Genomic DNA, 19,645 nt, shown 5'->3' with positions numbered 1-19,645 from the left:
AACCTCTAGACTTACATCTTCAACTACCTTTTGGACAATTCAAACTGGAAATCCCATAGATATCTTCAACTCAACATGCCCAAAGCTAACTCAATTATCTTTCTCTCCAAACCTCCCTTGGCATCCCTCTTTGCTAAAATTTTCAAAGCCTCAGTGTGGCCACTGGTATTCACCTCCTCTGTTGTTTCTGCCTATTCCAGCAAAACCACCTAGGTATGGCTCTTTCAGAAAATCCAGAAGATAAGAGAGCATCTCAAGACAGATGAAGTGGTCAACAGTATCACATGATACAGAAATCTCAAGTAAGATAGGAACTAAAAAAAAGGTCATCAAACCAACAATTAGGAAGGTATTAATGATGTTTGAAAAAAATGAGTCTTAATGTGTTCATAGAGATAGTGGATAGAGTGTTAGACTTGGAGTCAGGAAGAACTGGGTTTGAATTGTGTCTGAAACACTTCACTCTAGACTCTGGACAAGGCTCCCTCTGTAAAATGAGTCCATTGAGTTGGAGGTCATTTCCAACTCAAAATCTATGATCTTCTGGTAGGAGCCATATTCCAAGACATTAAAAAGGGGTGAGGAGGACTTCATAAGTATAAGTAATATATTATAACTAGAAATTTAGTGGTGAAAAGGAAAAGAGAGAAATAACAGTAAGAAAAAGAGGGTAGCATACAATAATGATTTTTCAAGACAGGGGATTCCTGAGCATATGTTTTTAGGCTGAAGAGGAAGGCGCCAGTAGAGATGAGAAGAAATTAGAGATACGGGCAAAGGGGAGTGGTGATAAATGTCTCTAGGCAGGAGAGGATAGATGGAATATAGAAGTGAAGTGGGTTGTGTTGAAAACATTAATCAAAGTTGAATATGTGGGCAGGTGTCTGGGGAAATATGTGTCAAGAAGACAGTAGTAGATTCTTTGAGCTGGAAGAGTCTTCAGAGAGATTACCTAGTTCAACCTTCTACCCAATTCATGAATCTCTTCATTAGTCAACAGTCAGTCAACAAACATTTAATATGCTCTTATCACGTGCCAGGCATTGTGCTAAACACTGGGGATACAAATACAAGCAAAAAAAGAAAAATAACCCCAGCCCTCAAAGAGCTTACATTTTAATGGGGGAAGACACTTCATAAAAGGGAGCTGAAAAGCATGGTGGGGAGTCGAGGTGGGGGCACCTGCATAATGGTAGAATTTGAAGAGTCAGAAGCAGAGCCAGGAGACAGACGAAGGAGGGATAGCCTGGACCCCTCACAAAATGGAGGCTCTAGGAATAACTCATGAGTTCCTACTCTATCTTTTTCACTGGTTCTTTTGCTTCCCAGAAAAAAAAAATGTTGATGGTTCCCAGGTTCCTGTCTTCAACCTTCTTTTGTTATATACGCTTTACCTTGACAATCTACTTCCTAAATCTTTATCTCAAAGCCATGACCTTTCTCCTGACCTACAGATCTATATGCCCTAGGTTAATAAATCTCCTAGGTTCTTCCAGGTCTTAACCTGCTGGTGCTTTAAATTCAACATCTCCCAAACTAAACCCATCATCTTACCACCTAAAATGGTCTACACTTCCAGATTTCCATGTATCTGTGAATGGAACTGATATGCAAAGTCACACAGGCTTGAGATTTCATATCTGGTGGCTCCTTCTCCATTGTTCCTCCCACATAAGCACTATTGTCCTTTCTATGTCCTACACAATCTCTTGCATCAGTCTCTGCCTCTCCATTCCCACCACCACTATCCTAGTTCAAACCATTATAAGCTCTTGAGTGAACTAGTATAAGCGTTTTCTTTTTGATTTCCTTGCCTTTCCACTCCCAGTCTCTCTCCCACTCCAACCAACAGATTAATGTTTCACTAGAGCCCAGAAGATAGAGTCTTTGAGATGGAGGAGAATCTACTTCCTACCATATCATTTCCCTCTTCAAAAACCTTACATAGCTCCATATTGCCTACAGAGTACAATAAAAACTCTCATGACTAAAATAAAAGATTATTCTTTCTATTATCCCACCTTAACTTTCTAGTTGTGTCTCCCATTATTCCACTGTAGAAGCCCTATGCTCTAGCCAAATTAGAAAGTCCCTATTTCTTTAATTATTCCTCACCTTAGTGTTTTTTCTTCTGTTTCCCTGTGCTTGGAGTTATCCCCAGACAAAAAGGGCCAGCTAACTGTAATCCTCCTGCATTCAGAAGTAAGCCTTCCCTCTCATGATTGTACTCATAGCTCTCTTAGCCCTTTATAACTTTTTTTTTCATATTCTGTGTTCTAATTACTTGTTCCTATGTCACAGCTCCCCTGCTTAATTGTAAGTTTCATGAAGGTGGGCACACTGGTGCTGCCTAGGTTTCTATTACCAGTATGTAACATAATGTCTTACTCAGCACTTGCCACAGTGGTTGGCACATGGTAGGTACTTAATAAAGCTTGTGAGTTGACTCAACTAGACTCACATATAAAAGACATTCAGTAAATACTTGTTGAATCAATTAGTCAGCAAGTATATATTAAAGACCTACTATGTGCCAGGCACTGGGATTATAAATACAAATGCATTCATCTTCTCAAATTAACCTGCCCATATACCTCTTGGGGAATTAAAGGGTTAAGTCACTGGCATTTAAGCTATACGCAATCAGTTTGGTGTTGTTTTCCTGGTGAGAAAAAGTTGTTATCAGTAATTTAGCTTCCATAATATTATTGCAAGTTATGTATAGGTTATTAGAATTTATAAGATAACTAGAGACAGGTACAAATGGAATTAACAGACAAGTTTAATAAAAAATGATAATCACTGAACTTTCTCCTGATCTAATCTAAATTTACTTATTTTAGACTCTATAAATTCATTGGTGTTTATCTCATACTTCTCTTTGCTAAGTATCATAAAGGCCTAAAAGTCATGGAGCTTTACAGCTGTAAGGGACTGTGGAGATAATAATTAACATTTGTAGAATACTTTAAAGATGACAAAGCACTTTATGTTATATGTTATTTCATTTGTTTCCAACAAAAAACTTTGATACATAGGTCTTTTTATTGTCCCTATTTTGCAGATGGAGAAATTGAAGTTGAGAAAGGTTAAGTGATTTGTCCAGGGTCACATAGTTAGTAAATATCTGAAGGAGGAATTGAACTCAGGTCATACTGACTCCAAGTCCAGTGCTTAATCCACCACGACACCATATTACATATGTACTTAATAAGTTATGTACTACTTCAAAAACCCATGATTTCATCATCATGGTATTTTTTCCCACATTGCATTTCCTACATTTGCATATCTTCCTTAGTAGATATGGGTTATGGGTTGCTGACCTTGGAAAATCTATCATCTAATGGATAATTTTCTGCTAATAAGAACCTCTGAACTTAAAAGCATGGCCTATACTTGAAGCCTTCCCAGGTCAGTAGAAACTGGCAGTTCCTGTCTTTGCTATTTGCCAATAGCCATGGACTCCCTTCACATCATGATGAGGTACTGAGGAAGGAAGTCAGTGAAGAATCATGGGTAGTTGCAGAAAAAATAGCTCAAAGTAAATAATAGTTTATATTCCCAAGTACCTGGACTATGGGTCTTACTAATGCAAAGGACAACTGAGTATATGACAGAGGGCCGATGGAATAAGTTCTACTTTTTAAAATTTTAGATAGAATTGAGAGAATGATGGGGGTTAGCAGAATTTCGATCAACAGTCTACTATCACTGGAAAAAGCTGCCTACTTAGAAATTTAAGAATTTGTTAACTTTGCCAACACGAATGACTCTGTCTTCTTTTAAGTGATGTAACAAATACAAAGAAAGGTTTTTGGGTTGCAGCCAACTCCAGTGGAAAGAGCAGTAGCTTTGGAATTAGAGAATCTGGGTTTAAATCCCTCCTTCCTTCTGATGCTACTATCTGTAGGACATTGAACAAGTCATTTCACTTATCTAGCCCTCAGTTTCCTTATCTGTAAAATGAGAAACTTGGACTTCATGGCCCCTTTAGTTTCTTCTAACTCTAGATCTGATATATTTTTTAAAGACTAGATCTCTCCATTTTGCTCAAAGTAGAAGTAAAGGAACTACTCATGGCCTGATCCTACTTCTGATTAGCACAAAACCTTTGAACCGCTCTGCTTCCAACCTGGGCCAGTTTCCTCCTCCCTGTGCAACCTGGAGGCCTCCCTGCTCTCAGGGACTCAGTTATTAATTTTTTCCCAACTTGATGTGGATACCCACATCTGCATCGTCCACTGTAGTTCAGAACTTCTGAGGTCAAGAGATCTGCCAATCTCAGCTTCTCCATGAGTGGGAATTACAGACACGTACCATCACTTCTAGCCAAGTCTCTGATCCTATGAGAATTGAGCTTCAAAGAAGCAGTGGACTTATATCTTAATGTTTTGATTAATTGTACACCCAGATCTTAATCCAATATAATGTTAGTGTTAATAGTAATGAATTAAAAAAAAAACATTTTTAAGTGTCCAGAATATTCCAAATGTTAGTCCAAAGTTCTGGGTATGTAAAGAGAAAAAGAAGACATTCAATCTAAAAGAATTGATGCTTTAATTGGAGGACACAGTACATACAAGAGGGCACATCAGCAGGGATGACAGCAAGGCCCAAAGGTGCTAAAGGTGAATGTCAAGGCCATGAATCTTTAGGATGCAGCAGAGAGTCTGATCTGCAGGGTGGCGAGCCTGGAGGGCACTGGACTCCCACTACTGGGAAGGGTCAGACTAGACCCCCACTACTGGGAAGGGTCAGAGTGACATATGAAATTCTGAGTTCCCTCCAGCAGAAATGGAGATCAGAGTCTGGTAGAGGGGAAAGGTTGGGGATGGGGTTTGGATGCTTTAGGATAGGAAGTGGGGAAGATTGTCTCTTCCTGATACCATGAAACAGCATGTGGAATTCTGAGTAGTAAATGACTTCTGTGCCTTCACAGGTTGCCAAATGAATATTTTTCAACATATGTCATTTTCTGGTGAAGATGTTGGCAGAGTGATTGCTCCGGATCCTTTTGTATGCCGCACTATTTGCTCCTATTATCCAAATTGTTTATTTTTTACGTTCTATACAAACACATGGCATATAGAGTCACAAAGGTATGTGGGATTTTGGCTGTCATTTTATAACAAATTTTATAATTCTCACATTTAGAGGCTTAGACTTTTTAAAAAACAGCCAATAGTGCTATGAATAGATGGCTGGCCTTATAGTTAGGAAACTCTTATATGACTTTATGCCTGGGACACACAATCAGTTATTGGTTGTGTGTCCCTGGGTAAGTCACTTAGCTTTTCAATGCCCCAGGCAACATTTTTTTTTCAAGACTACAAATTGCAGACAAATTTCCAACTCACCCTTGGGTTCCCTACTCTAATGAAATCACAGATTTGGATCAAAAACTTTCTATGACAATATGCTTTTTAAAAATTAATTACTTTATTTATTTTTAGTTTTCAACTTTCACTTTTATAAGATTTTGAGTTCTAAAAATTTCCCCCCCCCTTTCCCTCCCTCAAGACGGCATGCATTTTAATACAGGCTATCTGTGTATAATCATATTAAACATATTTCTATATTAGTTACATACAACAATCTCTGAGCAGGAGAATGTGTTGGAGGCTTAGTTAGGATAAGAGGTCAGTATTCCTGCAACCAAAGTCCCTGATTTCTCTTCTTCCAACCCCAATTAACTTAGCAAAACCTTTATGTGAAATCAAGGTCAAAGTCTACTTATCTTCTCTCAATATTACAAAATTCCAGTCCCTAAAGTGCCTCCAGTCACAATTTTTTTTAAAAAGAAAGAATAATGATCTGTCTGTTCCTGAAGGAGAGTTCCATTTTAAATGTTTTCCCTATTTACTTAGTGTTTCTCATGCTTTTTTTAATTTGCTTTTAGAAATATGTGTTTTCTTAAGACATCAAAGAGTGGAAAACCAAGCTCTGGAATACCACAGGTCAATACCACCTCAGGATATAGTCTTCTAAGCTGCAAAGATTTGCCTGGTAATGTGGTACAATAACAAGTAATAACTGATGAGCATCAGTAAGATGAAGGGGTTAGATTGGAGAGGATTCCTTATTCTATACATACTTCTATTTATCAGTTCTTTCTCTGGATTCAAATAGAGTCTTTCTTTATATGTCTCTCATTTTTAATTTGTGGATTTATAATAGTCAAAATGACTTAGTCTCTCAAAGTCTTTCTTAAAAAAAATTGTTGTTACTGTATACAGTATTCTCTTGGTTTTGCTCATTTCACTTTTCATTATTTCATGCAAGTCTTTCTATGCTTTTTCTAAGATCATTGAGCTCATCATTTCTTAGCACAGTAGTATTCCGTCACAATCATATACCACAACTTATTCAGCCATTCCCCAATTGATGGGCATCCCCGCAATTTCTAGTTCTTTGCCACCACAGTTGTGTCTAATGGTAGCCATCTCTAGGGTGGGGTAAGGGGGGAGGGAAGAAAAAAAAGGAAAAAAAAAGAAATTTACATGATAATTGTATTATATATTTAAAAAGAATAGCAAGTTGCACATAACAGATTTGCAATTTCACGTGCAATAATCTTTTTTATTATACTATGTTATAAAAATGTTTGTTTCATTCCATAAATTAAAAACAAAATAAATTTTTAAAAAGATTGGATAAGATTGCCAAGGCTATTCTAGCACTGTGGTAGAGTGAAATGGGGTGCTGAAGTAGATAGGAAGCCTTGGGTTCATAGGATCAGATATTTAAAGTCAGAAAACGTCTTAGAGGTTGTCCAGTCCAAACTTTTCATTTTATAAATGAGGAATTGAGGTATGGAGATGATGAGGGCTTTGCCTAGGGTCATACAACTTGTGAGTGTCTCAGGAAGGATTCAAACTCAATTCTTCCTGGTTCCACTCACTCTGCTATAGATGTTAATATTTCTGTTTTGGAGCTGGGGAGACTAAAACTCAGAGAGATGAAATGATTTGACCTTGGTCATATAGCTAGTAACTGGATAGTGCTTGTAGAGAAAAACAACATGACTGAGTGGATAGAGAGGTGGCTTCAGAATCAGGAAGACATGAGTTGAAGTTCTGACTGTGATATATATGTACTGGCCAGGTGGCACTGGGCAAGTCACCTAAGCTGGTGCTGATCTACATTGGTTGGTGTGAGTTCCTCATTGGGAGTTCCTTATACCAATGAAATCACAAAGGAGAGAGAGAGAGAGAGAGAGAGAGAGAGAGAGAGAGAGAGAGAGAGAGGGAGAGAGAGAGAGAGAGAGAGAGAAGCAATAATAATAGGATGAAACCAAATTCATACCTGTATATTTAGACAGCTAGGCGGTACAGTGGATAGAATACTGGACCTGGAATCAGGGAGACCTGAGTTCAAATCTTGCTTCGGTCTCTTATTAGCTGTGTGACCCTGAGCAAGTCACTTAACTGTTCTCTGCCTCAGTTTCCTCATTTGTAAAACTTGGGATAATAATAGCATCTTACCTCCCATAGCTGTTGTCAGGATAAAATAAGATATTTGCAGTGCTCTATAAATGCTAGCTGCTATTATTATTTGTGTGTGCATTTTCCATCTTTCATGTCTGTGACCAGTACAGAACGATGCCATTCCCAAAAGTATGCTGGTGTGGACTTTGAAGGGGAGGAGTTGGAAGTTGTCTATGTTAAAGGAATTGAGGCTTGTCAAGAAAGCTGTACAAACAAAATCCGCTGTCAGTTTTTCACGTATACATCCCACCAAGGAGAATGCAAGGAAGACAAGTACAATCAATTTTCTTTCTGAAAACTAGCTAACAAAATTCTTGAACATATTTGTCATTTCTACAAAGACAATATCTTTAAAAACCTCACATTTTCCTCTTCTTTTCTTTCTTTTTTCTCCTTCCTTCCTTCCTTCCTTCTTTCTCTCCTTCCTTCCTTTTTCTTTCTTTCTTTCTCTTTCTTTCATTCTTTCTTTCTCTCTCTCTCTCTCTCCCTTTCTTTCTTTCTTCTTCCTTCCTTCCTTTTCTATTTATCTTTGTAGGTGTAAATGTTCCTTAAAAATATCTTCGAATGGTTCTCCAACTAGAATAGTTTATAGGACAGAATGTACCTCTGGTTATACTTTAAGAATGTGTAAAACGCCAAGCATCTCTGGTAAGTAAAGTCCTTATTTTTCTATCTAAGTGTAATCAGATACCTTGTTACATTATAATTCAATGAATCCCTGTCTTTTGATTGAGCCCATTATTTTGAATTACCTTGAGAGTGAAGGTTCTCTGATTTACTGCTTAGTTATAGACACCGCCTCCAGCACTTCTCACCATCAGAAGACCCGAGACCAAATCCAAGTTCCTAGTTGTGTGACCTTGGGCAGGTCACTCCATTTCTCTAAGCCTCAGTTTTACTCATCTGTGAAATAGCAATAGTTAGACTTGTCTCATGTTGTCAGTCTCAGACGAGATGATGTAGATAAAATGCTTCATGACGTTCCACTCTGTGTAAATGTTACATGTTTGTCACCTTTCATCACCATTATGATTCTTTGTAGTCTGTGCAAAGAGAGCAAGTACAAGGATTGTTGGAGGTGCTGGATCTTCTTCACAAGAGTGGCCATGGCAAGCCTCCTTACAAGTCAAACTGAGAACACAGAGTCATGCGTGTGGAGGCTCAGTCATTGGGAATCAGTGGGTCGTAACAGCTGCCCATTGCTTTGATGAGTGAGTATTGGCTCTTCTCTGTTTGAATTCCAATAGAAGGAGGAGGAACGATATTGGGGCACACTTCACTATCACCATGTCATTATTTTAAACCCCATGTTGGGACTATTTTCCTTAATTCCTTAATTTCCTTAAAGGCAGGCTTTATCCTGCCTCCTGCTCTCCTTCATATGTCCTTTAAAGGTAAAGATATTTGGCCATATTTTAGGGAAATGATTTGACCTTCACATTCATATAGTACAGTCTCATCAACATGGACTAGTTGGGGGAGAGGGAAGGAAGGAATGAGCACCAATCTGTATATGTGAATATGTTATATATATATATATATATACACACACACACATATATATAGTATAATGTGAATAATGTGAATATAAAGTGTAATGTAAAAATTCTACAAACATAGGCATTTTCAATGAATGCAGGGACAGCATAATTTTTCCCACAGTAGGATGCTATTGCTTTCAACATTAACAGCTCTGATGTGTTCACAAGAGCAATTAAAAAACTACGAAGAGAAGCAAAAGGGGCTTCCACTAGCCGGCAGTAAAAACATGCTGTAACTAAACACATCTTATATGTATTTAACTGCCTTTACTAGCCATGTTGCTCAGTGTTTAGAGCTCTGAACTTGGGGATAGATCTGAGTTCAAATCCTGCCTTCCTCTCACTAACTGTCTGACCTTGGGCAAGTCTTTTAACCCCTTTAAGCCTCAACTTCCTTATATATAAAATGGAGATAATAATAGTACCTGCCTTGAAGGGTTGCTATGAAAATCAGTCAATTAGTTGATCAGTAGATAAACATTTATTAAACACCCACTTTGTACCAGGTACTGTACTAAGCTCTGGGGTTACAAAAAGAGGCAAAAAACAGTCCTTGTCCTAAGGAGCTCATAATCTAATATACAAATATGTACAAACAAACTATATTAAGGATAAATAGGAAATCATTAAAGGAGGGATGGCATCAAATGAGATTTTATACACACACGCACACACACACATATACACACACAATTCACACACACATGTAAGCTGTTTTGCAAATCTTAGGGTACTATATAATTGATAACTAGCTATTAATTTGCTGAGACCTCAAATGTTGGAGACTGTTGCTAAATAGAATAGAAATAGGATAGAAATAGAGAACAGAAATAGAGAAATAGAAATAGAGAACAGAAATAGAATAACAAAAACATAATGCAGAAAAAATCAGTTGTTTTTGGTTTTCCTGATTTTTTTAATTGGGAACAGAGGTTGGTCAGTGGGGTGGCATTGGAGGGAGATAAAAAAGCACATCAGAATTTGAAATTTGGGAGTAAATAGGGCATTCTGGACACTTAAATATTCTTATGAAGATTTTTTTTTCCTACCTCTAGCTTACCATCACCTGATATTTGGAGAATCTATACTGGCATTTTAAATCAGTCAGAAATCCAGGCAGCCACACCTTTCTTCAGGCCTAGAAAGATTATTATCCACCCTCAATATAAAATTTCAGAAACAAGACATGATATTGCTTTAATCAAGCTTGAAGCTGCCATGAATTTCACTGGTATGTAGACTGTTCATCACAAAGTTATCTATTTGAGTTTTCTAGATTTAAATTTTGCAGCACTTTGCATAAGACCTAACTCTTTTCACGACAGCCTTTGGCTTTTGACTTAGGGGACAATAATTGCTCCTATTTCCTAAGGGAAAGAGAAATCTTTTTTCAAAATTAATAAAGTATCTTCCAGAATAAGAGGTTTTCAGCCAGAACTCTCAACCTGACATGTGATATCTCATAAATTATTGAGATTAACGTCAGAGGAGATGATGCATTTCGGGGACCAGACAGGCACAAGGCTACCCCTGGGTGGTAGTCTCAGACAAAGAACCTTATCAACCTGCCATCTGGTGTTGGTCTTAAATAGAGACACTGCCATGAGCTAGAGACTAATGTCTAACTAAGCATCAGATGCTGTGGTTGGGGTGAGACTGGACTGAAGGCAAGAGGTTGGTCTGGAGGCATGCTATTGGGATATCATATTCTGAATAAGCTTTAAGAAGTAAGATATTAAAATTTTTCCCAATGGTAAACTGGTACGCCAGGCTTCTGGGCAGAGTGGGCAGGGACGACTTGGCAATTTCTAATGCTTATAATGCCCTGGGATGATGAATTCCCTATTAGTTGGACACTCCCTTGTGTCATTATCTCTAATGCATTATTGAGTATTTAACAGAAAGTGGACAGATCTCATTCTTAGGGTTTCCACAGCAGGACATAGCATTGGTATGTGTGTGTGTGTGTGTGTGTGTGTGTGTGTGTGTGTGTATGGAGTATGTCTATAAAATCAGAATTTTTCCTTCTTCTCTAACCAAACTCTAATATAACAAATACAATCTAGATTTCCAAAAACCTATCTGCTTGCCTTCAAAAGAAGACATGCCTTATACCACCTGCTGGGTGACTGGATGGGGCTACACCCAGGAAAAAGGTATGGAATGATGTTTAAAAATAAATGCTCATGAATGGGGCATCAGCTGTAAAATCAAAAAAATTTAAAAAAAAAACTGGGGCAATTCAGAGGAACTGAGCCCTAATGTAGAAGGTAAATGAGAGGCACCGTGGAGTAGTGGGTAGAAGGTTAACATTGGAATCCAGAAGACCTGGGTTTGAGTCCTGCCTTCTGACAGGATCCACACACACACACACACATATGTATATGTATACTTGTGCAACTCTAGGCAAATGACAGCCTATCGGTGCCTATGGCAACTCTCTAATAGTATAGATGTGCTGATCTAAGGGAGAGGTTTCTTCACTGGTCATACCTTACATCAATGAAATCACAGGTCCAAATTAATAAACAAATAAACAATAGAAACACACCTGCATTCCTCCAAGACAATTTATCATAGTCACAGAGTAAATGTCAGAGGCAGAATTCAAACCTAGGTCCTCATGTCACAGTCTAGTCTTCCAAGTGGAGCACTGGATAGAACATTGGGCCTAGAGTCAGGAAGAACTGAGTTTAAGTCCAGCCTCAGACACTTACTAGCTGTGTGACCCTGAACAAGTCACTTAACCTCCCTTTGCCTCAGTTTCCTCATCTGTAAAATGGGGATAAAAACAGCACCTACCTAGGGTTGTTGTTGTGAGGATCAAATGATATAATATTTGTAAAGTGTTTAGCACAGTGCCTGGCACATAGTAGATACTATATAAATGTTCACTATTACTATTATTATCATGTAATATTGCACATTATAATTACAGTTATGCTTTATCCCTTTACTAGTCTTTGAGCTGCATGAAGGCAGGGACTGTCCCACTACCCTTTCTATCTCCTCCAGTGTCTAACACAGTGCTTTGTACACTGTAGGTGCTTACTCAATGTGTATTGATTCAATGGAGGCCACTAGGGGGTGCCATACTGCATAGAGTGCCAGGCCTGGAGTCAGGAAGACTCCTCTTCCTGAGTTCAAAGCTTGCCCTCAGATATTTCCCAGCTGTGTGACCCTGGGCAAGTCACTTAACCCCATTGCCTAGGCAAGAACCCCCCCCTCCAAAAAAAAGTATCATTATCTATGTTGTATTATATTTTTATTTGTTTTGTTCAACAGTTTCCAATTACATTTTAATCTGGTTTGGACTGCTTTCTGGAGTTTGGGAGGCTACTTGTGGCCTGCAGGCCTTCCGTTTGTTTGATGTCTCTGATTCAGTCCAGCCCCCTTATTTTATAGGTGAGGAAATGAAGGCCCAGGGTGTTTAAGTGATCTGTTAAGGTCACAGAGGAGTAAATGTCAGACATGGTATTTGAAGCCAATTGACGCCAGTGCCGCTGGTTTTTTGTTTGTTTGTTTGTTTTTCTTCCCACTATATCATTCAGAAGTCTATGGGAGTCAGTTTGAACTGCTTTTACAAGACCTGATTGTTAAATTTTCAATATGAGTGTTTACGCCTTGGAAAGTGGCAAATCAGAACAAATCAAAGCTTCAGTTATTGCTTTGTTGACTGTCTAGATTTTTGAAAGTGGTGGAGGAAACAGTAATAATGCAAATTAAAATTGTGTTCAGCATCCCCTTCCCCCCCGAGAGTAGGTTGTTAAACATTTACTAGCACACCATGGGTTGCTTCTGTTGGAGGCTGGGGTTGGTAGGAAAAGGTGAATGAAAGAATAGGGTTTTTTTTGTTTTTATTGTTTTTGAATTTTAAAAATATGGAGCAGCTAGGTGCATAGTGGATAGAGCATCAGCCCTGGAGTCAGAGGGACTTGAGTCCAAACCCAGCCTCAGACATTTGACACTTACTAGCTGTGTGACCTTGGGCAAGTCACTTAACCCCAATTGCCTCATTCCCTCCACCCCCATGGAAAAATACAGAACTAGAATGTGAGATTATAGGTAGTAAATGAAAATGATGAGCTTTGAAGTTCTTAGTCAGCCTTGAACTGTGGGTGATTATGGAGGAAGATGGTGGACCAGAGATTGGAGGTAGCTTGGTAGTCAGACTTGTTCTAATAGTGTCTTGGAGGCAAAGCCAGGGCTTCAGTCCAGGATGTAGTGACACTGGTCTCTAATCTTTTCCCAAGATATTCCATCCGTGACTCCAGGCATTTTCTCTGGCTGTCTCCCATGTCTGAAATGTTCTTCCTCCTCATCTCCTGGTTCCCCTGGCTTCTTCCAAGTCTTAGCTAAATCCCCACCTCTCCATGAAGCCTTTCCCAATCCCCTCTAATGCTAGTGTCTTAATTCCAAAAGATTCATTATGGAAAATACTATCCACATCCAGAGGAAGAGCTATGGAGTCTGAATGCAGATGGAAGCCTACTATTTTCTCTTTTTTTTCATGGTTTTGCCCCCCTGTTTGGTTTCTTCTTTCACAACAAAACTAAGGTGGAAATATGTTTAACATGATTGCACATATATATCCTATATCACATTGCATGCAGTCTTGGGGAGGGGGAAGGGAAGAGAGTGGAAGAAGAAAAATTTGGAACTCAAAATCTTATAAAAATGAACGTTGAAAATTATCATTACATGTAATTAGAAAAAATAAAATACTATTTCACCAAAAAAGAGAAATAAATGTAAGATAAAGGAGGAAAATGCCAGTGTCTTCCTTTTTGTTGATTATTTTCTGTTTATATTGTATATAACTTGTGTGTCTGGCACGCAGTAGGTGCTTAATAAATACCTGTTGACTGGACTTCTAGATCACTTGAATGATGCCACTACAAGTTAAGACACAAAAACTGGTCTGCCAACTTCTAATGTCCAGGTTTTACCCAATGGGTCCTATTAGAGAATTCAGAAATCTGATTTTGCTTCAATTTCTCACTCTGCTTTTAATACACATTTCAATGTTCCTTCTGTTTTGCTAGGTACAATCCAAAACACTCTCCAGAAGGTCAGAATTCCCCTAGTCCCCATTGAAGAATGTCGGAAAAAATACATTCAGCATAGAATAACTGATCAGATGATCTGTGCTGGTTATAAAGAAGGGGGTAAAGATGCTTGTAAGGTAAAGACATCTGTTATATGAATATTGGCAGAGTGGGACTACTAAGCAAAAAAGCATCTAGCTAAGAGGAGCAGGCGATAGAGTGCTGAGCTTGGAGTCAGGAAGACTTGAGATCGAATTCTGCCTCAGACACTTACTAGCTGTGTGACCTTGAGTGAGTCATTTAACCTCTGCCTCAGTTTCCTTAATTGTAAATGAGGAAAATAACAGCATCTACAAAGGTTGTTGTGAGGATCAAATAGGATAATGCTTGTAAAGCACTTAGCATAGCACTCAATAAGTGTTTATTTCCTTCCTCCCCTCAGAGGTGAGAAATATGATGTGAAGGAGTATAGAACTGGAATTGAAAGGGGCCTTATGAGTTCAAAACATTCATTTTACAAATGAGGAAACTGATTCTCAGACAAATCAAGTGACCTGTCTGGGGTTACATAAGTCATAATGCTAGAATCAATTTCACATTAAAAGCCAACTATCAAATGCCATTTAAATGTTTCTATTTATTTGTTACAAAAGCAAGATAGGATACATTGAAATCAGACAGATCCAAAGTCCTCAGACAAGCACTGTGTGTGTGATCAAAGGACAGAATGTATGTAAGCAGAAAATTTTATGAACCTTAGAATTGCACAAGTATTTCAGCTGTGATGATGATGTATGATAAGAGTGGACTATGTTTCGATTCAGATATATGGACATTAGATTTCTTTTTCATGGTTGTTGGCCTGATATCTGAAATAGATAAACTTGGTTATTGAATTAGACAGGGAAATAACAAAATGAAAAAAAAAACATAGAGCTACCCTCATTCTCACTCCTTACTTGAAGAACTTCAACACTTTATGATGTGTAGACACTTGTTGAAATTTTGTGTTTTCCTTGTGGTTGAATTGAGTTGAATTATTTGCCATTCAATGTGCGTCCCACTGAGGAAGTGGGTTGGGCCACTCTCCAAGCCCAACTTGGTTTTGTTAGATCTTTGGCCAAGACCCATATAATACCAAAGAGGCAGCTAGATGGCAGGTAGAGTGCTGTGCCTGGAGTCAGGAAGACCTGAGCTCAAATCCAGCCTCAGACACTTAATTTGATGTGTGATCCTGGACAAGTCACTTAACCTCTGTTTGCCTTAATCCACTAGAGAAGGAAATGGTAAAGCACTCCAGCGTCTTTGCCAAGAAGACCTCATGGACAGTATAGGCATGATATGGTCCATAGGGTTGTGATTGGACATGACTCAACAACAAAAATATAAACCTCACCCCTAGAGTATCTGGGTACACCCTCTTCCTTCCTTCCAATCTGTCAACTTTATACCATTTAGCCTTTAATGAAATCCAGTTCTCCTTATAAAGTTCTTAGGTAAAGTTCCTTTATGCCTCTAACCAATCTCCCCCCACAAAGAAACACTCAAACTTTTCAGCCCATAATATTAATTGATATTTATGGAACATTTCAGAGTTTGAAAAGTGTGCTCTCTATCTCTCTCTCTCCAACATATATATATAATTTCCATTTTGCAGCCAAGGTGACTAAAACTCAGAGAGATTAAAATAAATTGACTGTGGTCATATAACTAGTAAGTATCAGAGGCAAGATTTGAATCTAGGCTTCCTTGATTCCAAATACAATGCTATATTCACCATGCCCCTGTGCATCTTTACTACTTAGCATTATGATATGGTTCAAGTATTCCTTTGGGTGGTCTTTCATTCAAACATATTGACATTCCATTAATGATCCATGTGCTCCCATTGCTCCAGTCCCATTTGAGCAAACTAAATTATTTTTCATTAAAATATTAAATATTATAACACTGAGATTCTAACTTAGAGCATCTACTCAGGTCAGTATCATACTAGTTTGGGATAATCTGGGATGAAGCAATAACTAGCTGCCAGGGTGATTGGAGGACATACTAAAGAGTGGGTATATCAAGAGTGGCTGTCCTTAATGAAAGTTAATGAAATGGATTCAGTGAGTTGATAGATGGTCAAGAGAAATTGGACTGGGCAGCTAGTGGAGGAGTGAGTGTAGTATGGACAAGGAAGGGTTTGTAGTCAGGAGAGAGGTGGCGGGTCAACTTAGGAAACAGATGCCAGTTGTCAAGAGAACATGAACTTGACCAGACTTAGAGAGACGTTGGGAAATAGAAGGGCTTGGCATGCTAAGGTCCATGGGGTCACGAAGAGTTGGACATCATTGTACAACTGAACAACAAGAATATCTTTGATGGGGGCGGGGAGGGAAAGTGAGCTACAAAGGATCTTTACTATAATGCTTTCTTAAGGGTACATGGGACGTTTTCTTATAAGTGAAATCACCTAATAATTAAGTCTTTTTGGTACTCAAGTCACCCAGAAATGGGTTCTGAAAAAGTCTGTTATACTTAAGTCTGTTCCATGGTAATTAGTATTATACTGAGATTTTGGAGTATTATGATAAAAATATTTGGGAAAAGGTTTTTATAGTCCCACTGTGTGAAAGCTTTTGAATTTTCAGTTATTCTCTTATTGGAGTAATAGAATTATATTGTTATTTTGAAACCCATATCATCCATTAGTTTGGCATTCATCAATAAGTTCAAGTACCAATATGGTTTTAAGGAAAGGTTATGTGTATGTATGTTTTTGTGTGTCTGACTACAGAAAGCTGTATGTATGAACTGACTTTGAAGACACCTCTTATAAACATTTTCTATTTTGTTTTTCCAACCCCTGTGATACAGGGAGATTCAGGTGGCCCCCTGTCCTGTTACCAAAATGGAGCATGGCAACTAGTTGGCATCACCAGCTGGGGAGATGGTTGTGCTAAAAAGGATCACCCAGGTGTTTATACCAAAGTGGCTGCATATGTGGACTGGATTTTAGAGAGCACACAAAACTGACCATCTCTCCTTGATGAAGCTAGCTGATTGTGAATGGTAATAAGAGACTGTAAGAGTCTTTTACAAATATGTTGCCTATCAAATCTAACAACTCGTTGGGAAGAATGGGTCTCCCTCCCCCATTTTCTTCTCTTGGTTCAGCAGAATCAGATCTGAAGGTTTCTAATGTTTAAGAATTAGCTGTCACTACGATATGGAGGTCAGAGCGTCTAAGGTTTATTTGGGTGTGGTAGAAACAGATGGTAACAACAGTGGCCTTTCTTCCATATTGATGTCACCTTGCAGACAGCACATGAAAGCTTGGAGGAATAGGGCTTCCTGATTTCCTGGCTGGTGTTTTAGATGGCTTATGGAGCTAGCTCACTGTCCTTGAAGGAGGAAGAGAGTGAAAGTCTTCTTGCTGGCAGAGAAGTGAGGCTACCAGGGGTCTGGTGTTTCTGTGCGTCTGTGCTTGTGTTCTCCTGTATTACTTTTTGTCTCTGGTAGAGTCTTTTTTTTGCTGAACCGTGCTATAAGCTGCCCACAGTCTTGGGCAGAGACAACATGGTTTTGTTGTGGCAGTTTTGTGCCACCATGTCAGCGACAACTGTATTCTTCAAAACACTGTCCAAGCCCCTCCCTATTAACTCAGGTTAACACTTCTTTCCATAGGCCACAGGATCCCAACATTATATCTGGGTCAACCAGCATAAATTGTTTAGGAACTTTTCGTAAATAATTCCAAATCACTTTTCAAAATGGCCATTCCCGTTCACAGGTCCACCAACAGTGTACCAGAGTGCCTGATTTGCTACAACCCCTCCAACATTCTTCTGTGTCTCAGCCTTTTAATTCCTAAATAGGTGGTGGAATTTGGGGAATAGGTGTTATCTCCAAACTATATGTGAGCAGAGTTGCCTTGCATGGAGACCTTTTCATTCCAAAAGGAAATAAAGTCCTAGAAATGATGGGGCCAGTGACTATGGAGGACAGAATAGGCTTCTAATAGTACTGTAGCTTCATCGTGCAGTCTACAAATTACAGTAAGGAATGTATTGTTTTCCAAGATTCTTAGTATCAGGAGACTTAAATGGTGATAATTGAGCTCTATAATAGTAATAGTAAAACATTTAAAAAGTCTAAAATGTTACATCAGATTACCCTAGGTTATCCATGGGGATATATGGATATATGGGGAATAGGAAAGAGCAATGTAAATTTAGAGGTAATATGCAAGTGTAACAGTTTCCTCACCTGTAAAATAGAGATAAAAATAGCACCTACCTCCCATGGTTGTTTTGAGGATCAAATGAGATAATTATTGTAAAGCATTTAGTACAGTGCCTGGCACATAGTCACTTAAACGTTAGCTTTTATGATTGTGATTATTATTAAATGAAATGCTCTGATGGTTTTTATATTCACTTACAATTCTTTTACCCCAACTGGTTCCAAGCTAAATAGAAGTGTTCTGAATTCTTTTCTTTTTTTCTTCTTTTCTTTTCTTTCCTTTTCTTCCTTCTTTCCCTCTTTCCTTCCTTCGTTCCTTCCTTCCCTCTTTCCTTCCTTCCTTCCTTCCTTCCTTCCTTCCTTCCTTCCTTCCTTCCTTCCTTCCTTCCTTCCTTCCTTCCATCTTTCCTTCCTTCCTTTTCTATTTTTTTCTTCTACATCCTGTGATGGATATAAAAAGGACCACTGAAGTGGCATAAAGTCAAGAATAGAAGATGGTGACCTAAGTGGTCTGGATAATCCACAGACAGAGAAACAATCAGAAACTGAAGGCTCAAGAGTTGGCTGCAGGAACACTTAACTCTGGCAAAAACAAACAGGAATCTTGGAGATTACAATAAATCAAGGACAAGATGCCGCTATCTCAGCCTCTAATTGAGGTCTGGAACTTTGACCTATGTTGTTTTTCAATTAAAAAATTAAAAAAAGACATGGCTTGATTTTTATTTCCAATTTGTGTTTGATGTTTATAAGCCATATTTGACCTGACCTTTGGAGTGGCCAGCGCTATGGCAGATAAACACTTCCATTCCATTTAATAGTAGTAGAGTTCTGTGACAAAAAGAAAATAAGGCTTCCTCTCTGGGAAATCCAAATTTTAGCCCTTTGGGGCTTAGCCCGGAGAGGTCTTTCTAACCATAACTCAGCATTGCCCTGAGTGACTGATTGCCTCTGCTTCTAAAGTCAATTATCTGTCATGCTTCTGAGACAGCTACTCCCACTGATAAACCTTCTATTGTCTTTGGGGTAAATAGGATCATTGATAAGAGCTGGAGGTTGTGTCCTTCTTTCTGGAATAGGACTTACAATTGACTCTGATGTGAATGAGGGAGGGCTGTGCAAAGTCACATGCCTCACTTTCTCTTCCACAGCCATCTGAGTCCAGGGACAAGATAAGGATCAGGAGGATTGGAGAAGGCTCATCATGCAATGGGAGAACTTGGCCAAGAAAACCCCAAATGGGGTCACAAAGAGTCGGACATGACTGAAATAATTGAACAATTTCTAACTTCGTTGTTTTCTAGTCTTCTAATATTGAACTCTCCTCCCTGTACTC

General features: G+C 38.6%; 1 protein-coding gene across 2 annotated transcripts in view; it reads left to right on the top strand.

The window, feature by feature from the left end:
• The window catches only part of LOC114024506 (plasma kallikrein-like), a 32,868-nt gene extending 13,852 nt beyond the window's left edge, over window positions 1–19,016 (top strand). Inside the window, exons 7-16 of one of the 2 annotated variants that reach the window (XM_027837521.1) lie at window positions 4,943–5,102; window positions 5,903–6,009; window positions 7,601–7,763; window positions 8,026–8,138; window positions 8,533–8,701; window positions 10,087–10,262; window positions 11,098–11,187; window positions 14,077–14,216; window positions 16,942–17,136; window positions 18,770–19,016. In XM_027837521.1, the coding sequence (XP_027693322.1) occupies window positions 4,943–5,102; window positions 5,903–6,009; window positions 7,601–7,763; window positions 8,026–8,138; window positions 8,533–8,701; window positions 10,087–10,262; window positions 11,098–11,187; window positions 14,077–14,216; window positions 16,942–17,100 (1,277 nt within the window). In that variant the 3' untranslated portion in view covers window positions 17,101–17,136; window positions 18,770–19,016. Of the gene's footprint in view, window positions 1–4,942; window positions 5,103–5,902; window positions 6,010–7,600; window positions 7,764–8,025; window positions 8,139–8,532; window positions 8,702–10,086; window positions 10,263–11,097; window positions 11,188–14,076; window positions 14,217–16,941; window positions 17,137–18,769 lie in introns of those variants that run through there. The other variant, XM_027837522.1, reaches the window with a different exon arrangement.
• The last annotated feature ends 629 nt before the right edge of the window (window positions 19,017–19,645 follow it).

Source organism: Vombatus ursinus, unplaced genomic scaffold, assembly GCF_900497805.2.
Source record: "Vombatus ursinus unplaced genomic scaffold, bare-nosed wombat genome assembly UNPS02014821.1, whole genome shotgun sequence".
NCBI lineage: Eukaryota > Metazoa > Chordata > Mammalia > Diprotodontia > Vombatidae > Vombatus > Vombatus ursinus.
The sequence above is the reverse complement of the archived record's forward strand: the minus strand, read 5'-3'. Positions and strand labels throughout refer to the sequence as shown.